Source organism: Oncorhynchus gorbuscha, linkage group LG10, assembly GCF_021184085.1.
Source record: "Oncorhynchus gorbuscha isolate QuinsamMale2020 ecotype Even-year linkage group LG10, OgorEven_v1.0, whole genome shotgun sequence".
NCBI classification, from domain to species: Eukaryota; Metazoa; Chordata; class Actinopteri; order Salmoniformes; family Salmonidae; genus Oncorhynchus; species Oncorhynchus gorbuscha.
Genome location: NC_060182.1, coordinates 86552749 through 86559166, shown reverse-complemented (window position 1 = coordinate 86559166; position 6418 = coordinate 86552749). Strand labels below are relative to the sequence as shown.

Sequence of the window (6418 nt, the reverse complement as noted above, 5' to 3'; positions counted from 1 at the left end):
CAAATGTGCTCAATTGGATTCAGGTCTGGGGAACGGGCGGGCCAGTCCATAGCATCAATGCCTTCCTCTTGCAGGAACTGCTGACACACTCCAACCACATGAGGTCTAGCATTGTCTTGCATTAGGAGGAACCCAGGGCCAACCGCAACAGCATATGGTCTCACAAGGGGTCTGAGGATCTCATCTTGGTACCTCATGGCAGTCAGGCTACTTCTAGCGAGCACATGGAGGGCTGTGTGGCCCCCCAAAGAAATGCCACCCCACACCATGACTGACCCACCGCCATACCAATTTGTAAGTCGCTCTGGATAAGAGCGTCTGCTAAATGACTTAAATGAAATGAAATGAATACCGGTCATGCTGGAGGATGTTGCAGGCAGCAGAACGTTCTCCACAGCGTCTCCAGACTCTGTTATGTCTGTCACATGTGCTCAGTGTGAACCTGCTTTCATCTGTGAAGAGCACAGGGCGCCAGTGGTGGATTTGCCAATCTTGGTGTTCTCTGGCAAATGGGCTGTAAGCACAACCCCCACCTGTGGACTTCGGGCCCTCATACCACCCTCATGGAGTCTGTTTCTGACCGTTTGAGCAGACACATGCACATTTGTGGCCTGCTGGAGGTCATTTTGCAGGGCTCTGGCAGTGCTCCTCCTGCTCCTCCTTGCACAAAGGCGGAGGTAGCGGTCCTGCTGCTGGGTTGTTGCCCTCCTACGGCCTCCTCCACATCTCCTGATGTACTGGCCTGTCTCCTGGTAGCGCCTCCATGCTCTGGACACTACGCTGACAGACACATCAAAACTTCTTGCCACAGCTCGCATTGATGTGCCATCCTGGATGAAATGCACTACCTGAGCCACTTGTGTGGGTTGTAGACTCCGTCTCATGCTACCACGAGAGTGAAAGCACCGCCAGCATTCAAACGTGACCAAAACATCAGCCAGGAAGCATAGGAACTGAGAAGTGGTCTGTGGTCACCACCTGCAGAATTTAATGGGGGTGTCTTGCTAATTGCCTATAATTTCCACCTGATGTCTATTCCATTTGCACAACAGCATGTGAACTTTATTGTCAATCAGTGTTGCTTCCTAAGTGGACAGTTTGATTTCACAGAAGTGTGATTGACTTGGAGTTACATTGTGTTGTTTAAGTGTTCCCTTTATTTTTTTAGCAGTGTATATATATATATATATATATATATATATATATATAGAGAGAGAGAGAGAGAGAGAGAGAGAGAGAGAGAGAGAGAGAGAGAGAGAGAGAGAGAGAGAGAGAGAGAGAGAGAGAGAGAGAGAGAGAGAGTAATTGTCAAAAGTTTGGACACACCTTCTCATTCAAGGGTTTTTCTTTATTTTTACTATTTTCTACATTGTAGCATAATAGTGAAGACATCAAAACTATGAAATAACACATATGGAATCATGTAGTAACCGAATCAAAATATATATTATATTTGAGATTCCTCAAAGTAGCCTTGACGACAGCTTTGCACACTCTTGGCATCCTCTCAACCAGCTTCACGAGGTAGTCACCTGGAATGCGTTTTAATTAACTGGTGTGCCTTGTTAAAAGTTCATTTGTGGAATTTATTTCCTTCATAATGTGTTTGAGACAATCAGTTGTTTTGTGACAAGGTAGGGATGGTATACAGAAGATAGCCCTACTTGGTAAAAGACCAAGTCCATATTATAGCAAGAACAGCTCAAATATGCAAAGAGAAACGAAAGTGCATCATTACTTTAAGACATGAAGTTCAGTCAATGCAGAAAATATCAAGAACTTTGACCGTTTCTTCAAGTGCAGTCGCAAAAACCATCAAACTGGTTCTCACAAGGACCGCAACAGGAAAGGAAGACCATGAGTTACCTCTGCTGCAGAGGATAAGTTCATTAGAGTTAACTGCACTTTAGATTGCAGCCCAAATAAATGTTTCACAGATTTCAAGTAACGGACACATCTCAACATCAACTGTTCAGAGGAGACTGCGTGAATCAGGCGTTCATGGTCGAATTGAATTAAATAAACCACTACTAAAGGATTCTAATAATAAGAAGAGACTTGCTTGGGCCAAGCAACACGTGCAATGGACATTAGACCATGGAAATCTGTCCTTTGGTCTGATGAGTCCACATTTAGGTTACAACCAGCTCAAACCTGTTCCAACTGTCTTTGTGAGACACAGGGTAGGTGAACAGATGATCTCTGTATGTGTGGTTCCCGCCGTGAAGCATGGAGGAGGAGGTGTGATAGTGTGGGGGTGCTTTGCTGTTGACACTCTCAGTAATTTATTTAGAATTCAAGGCACACTTAATCAGCATGGTTACCACAGCATTCTGCAGCGATATGTCATCCCATCTGGTTTGAGCTTAGTGGGACTATCATTTGTTTTTCAACAGGACAATGACCCAACACACCTCCAGGCTGTGTAAGGGCTATTAGACCAATTAGAGTGATGGAGTGCTGCATCAGATGGCCTGGCCTCCACAATCACCAGACCTCAACCCAATTGCAATGGTTTGGGATGAGTTGGACCGCAGAGTGAAGGAAAAGCAGCCAACAATTATTCAGCGTATGTGGGAACTCCTTCAAGACTGTTGGAAAATAATTCCTCATGAAGCTGGTTGAGAGAATGCCAAGAGTGTGCAAAGCTGTCATCAAGGAAAAGGATGGCTACTTTGAAGAATCTATAATATAAAATATATTTTGATTTGTTTAACACTTTTTTGGTTACTACTATAGTTTTGATGTCTTCAATATTATTCTACAATGTAGAAAATAGTAAAAATCAAGAACAACCCTTGAATGAGTAGGTGTGTCCAAACTTTTGACTGGTACTGTATATATATTTAAAATAACAAAGAGAATTACAGCATTACACCATCACTTAAAAACATTGTCTTGGAATTACGAAAAATCCCAGTTTGTCAAAAAGGACAAGGAGTTTACAGGAGACCTGGGTTCAAGTACTACTGGAAATCTTAAAAAAAAAATGTTTATTGTTTGCTCTAGCCTGCCTGGAGTGCCAGATGGGTGTGGATTGCAGTCTTGCCATTGGTTCCATTGTGCCAGGCAAGCTCAATCAAGTCCAGATGAAGTATTTGAAATTATTTTGAATAGTATTTGCACCCAGGTCTGGTTACAGGTGGACTATAAGCTCATGTCAGCTGAGTTGGGCTTTGTATCTGAGGTCACCTCTGTCTGTCTGTCTGTCTGTCTGTCTGTCTGTCTGTCTGTCTGTCTGTCTGTCTGTCTGTCTGTCTGTCTGTCTGTCTGTCTGTCTGTCTGTCTGTCTGTCTGTCTGTCTGTCTGTCTGTCTGTCTGTCTGTCTGTCTGTCTGTCTGTCTGTCTGTCTGTCTGTCTGTCTGTCTGTCTGTCTGTCTGTCTGTCTGTCTGTCTGTCTGTCTGTCTGTCTGCTAGTCCACCATATAGAAGTATAGAAACACACACAATAGAATAGAAAAACACATCAGTCTTTATCAGAATGATCTCATCAGTTCATCTGGTAGGCTGGCTGGCAAGGCGCTGGGCCGTTTTCCTGAGCTGGAGCGGACTCAGTGTAACATGATGTTTCTTTCTGCCACCCCATTGGATGGAAACAGTCTTTTTTGGGGTCATCCTGTGCTCTGAGAAGTCTAGTTCAGTCTAGCTGAGCTCTGAGAAGTCTAGTCCAGTCTAGCTTTGCCCAGGGTCAGACACTTGCCACACTTTTCACACTACTAAGCCAAGCTAAGCCAAGCTGTACTGTGCTGGTAGTTGCTGGAAAGCACAGTGTGAAAGAAAATACCCAAGTCATCACAGTATGGATCCGCTCGGTATTACAGTGTGAAAGAAAAAACCCAAGTCATCACAGTATGGATCCGCTCGGCATTACAGTGTGAAAGGGATGTAACTATCCATGGGCAAGGGTCATGTGTCTATGACCTCGGTCGGTGAGGGTTCGTCAGGGAGGCTAGTGGTGGCATTGGGCAAGGTCTGGTTGTGCCCGTGGTTGTGACCCACAGAGTTCCCTTGCTGCAGCTCTAATGCTATACCTGCCATGCTAGGGTCCTGTGGAGGGAACTCCTTCACCTGCCTCCTGTACTCCAGAAACGTACAGGCCTTCGTGGCTATGGCCACCACGTTCTTCCCTATGAAGATTGTGGAAACCCTACTATCCTGGAACAGCACCATGTTGACCCCACGGATCATGATTGTCACTATGTTTATGGTAACAAGACTAAGAACAGGGTACAGCATCATCTTCTGGGGCGAGACGTGCTCCCCCTGGACACTGATCTCAGACAGGGAGACACAGGGCAGGATAAGGAGGAGGATGTAGCAGTAGAAGAACATCAGTCCCTCGGCCCAGATGGGTAGGCCCGTCCGCTGGGGCTCCCACAGGTTGGCCTGGATGTCCAGAACATCCAGCAGGTCCAGGGCCACCCAGAACAGCCTCCCCCGCATGTCCTCCTTCTTCCGGAAGGTTCTCACATACTCCATGCTGTCCAGAGCAACAAGGACCAGGTACAGCCCCGGGACGCACACAGAGAGGAGTAAGGTTAGAGCCTTGCGGGCCACCGTCTCCAGGCTCTTCCTGTCCGCCTTGTAGTTCTAGAAGATATAAGACATTCTTTGTTGTTAATTGTCAGAGAGATATTGAAATGTGTCTTTTTATGGTTTTCTGTGAATATCCAGCCCTGTCAAATCCCGACTTGAAACTATGAGATCAGGTTGCAGCATCCCCTCCCCGCCACCCAGCCAATACACACATACACACCCCTCGGTTAGCCACAGTGCAGCGTCCCTGGAGCAGTTCAGGGGTGGAGTATCCTGCTCAAGGGCACAACGAAAGGAGATGCTATCTGGGATACTGATGCCAGCAACACTCCGGTTGCCGGCTGTAATGGGAATATTTAAAATGAATCAAGTTTAGAGAGTTTAACGCAATGTTTAGCATATTTCTGTGTTTTCCCGTTCTGTACTACACATGATTCCAAGTGTTCTGTTTGTAACACTCGGATTGATGGTCACCAGACTAGATGTTATGGATTAAACTCATATCTGTTGATAGTGATTGACTGGAGGTACAAGGACTGAGGACACTGATTATCATTGTATTATGTGAAACACTGTGTGATTCTGTAGCAGCTGACAATCACTGCCTTTTGTGCGGACTTCCTTGAAGCCTCTCTGGCTGGTGTTTACAGTACACTTGGTGCTGTCTGATTAGAATATTAAGAGGCCAGTTAGAGACATTCTATGCATCTGTTCTGGAGGTGTCTCCCTGCAGTATTGTAATGAAACTGTATTGGTTTTGAATGACTTTATCAATGACTGCTCTCCTTTTTGTTCAGCTGGAAATTCCTATTACAGCGGCCCATTGGAACCCGTGACCCTCTGGTTTCTGGCCCACCTGTCTGCCTACCTGGAAGACGAAGTAGAGTTTGATCTCCAGGACGAAGATGTAGAGGAACCAGAGGATCATAGCATAGCCACGCTTGGCAGTTTTCACCTCGGCCCCGACCCAAACTGCCACATAGCGCAGCACGATGAGGAAACAGATGTCTCCCACCAGCACGATTATGCACACCCCGATCTACAAATACACATCGTACTTTATTTACCTCACATTAAAATCACAACACAGTTTTTAGAGTAAAACAATATATTGAAATAAATGAAAAGCAAACAATTGAAAGGCAATGAAAGAGATGCAAAAAAACTAAGGATGTCAAAACAGTAAAATCACTGATTAAAGGCCAAGTTGAAAACATTTTGTAATTCAAAGCTACAGTCTACAATTGGTACATCTATTTTTGGACTTTTAAATGAATGATAAATAGTTTTATTCTTTTTTGAATCACAGTATATAACTTTAAAAAAAAATGGCCTCTTACCTTCCTGGGCCCTTGGTTCTGCTCTACTAGGTAGGCATCCATAAAGGCCATGCTGGTCATGACCACCATTGTGGTCAGGCACACATGGCGCTTGTCTGGCTGCGGTAAAACCATGGTGGATAATGGGGGTTATAGTTCTACTGAACTTCCTGTTGTAGTCCTCCAAAACAAAAGTTGTAGTCCTACTTTACAGTTTGTTCAGGAAGTTATTTTAGGGGCAAAAGTCAAGTATACCATACCAATCCCTACTAGGTTAACAGATACATTTGGATTTGTTTATATTATTGAGAAGAATGCACTCCCACTCCTTAGAATAATGCAACGTGTCCTCCATTGATTGGTTTGGAAAAGACAACACTTCTAGGACCGAGAGGGTAATGGGACCAATTCAGGTTGGGAGAATTGCAATGATATATTATGGTCTGTTTAAGCCATACAGACTGGTGCATTTCCTCTCTCAGCGCAGTTCCATTGAGTCTGCTGTTCTACTGCTGACATCATGGTCTCACAACACAACTCCATAACCTGGGAATCCCCTCAGT

The 6418-nt window shown here is 44.9% G+C and overlaps 1 protein-coding gene across 1 annotated transcript; it reads right to left on the bottom strand.

The window, feature by feature from the left end:
• Positions 1-3761: 3761 nt before the first annotated feature.
• Positions 3762-6169, bottom strand: tmem121aa (transmembrane protein 121Aa). The gene is made up of 3 exons (XM_046364638.1): positions 5877-6169; positions 5405-5575; positions 3762-4590 (listed from the first exon to the last, which is right to left on the bottom strand). Exons 1-3 carry the CDS (start codon positions 5988-5990, stop codon positions 3907-3909), a joined length of 969 nt encoding a protein of 322 aa, XP_046220594.1. The 5' UTR covers positions 5991-6169; the 3' UTR covers positions 3762-3906.
• Between the last annotated feature and the right edge of the window lie 249 nt (positions 6170-6418).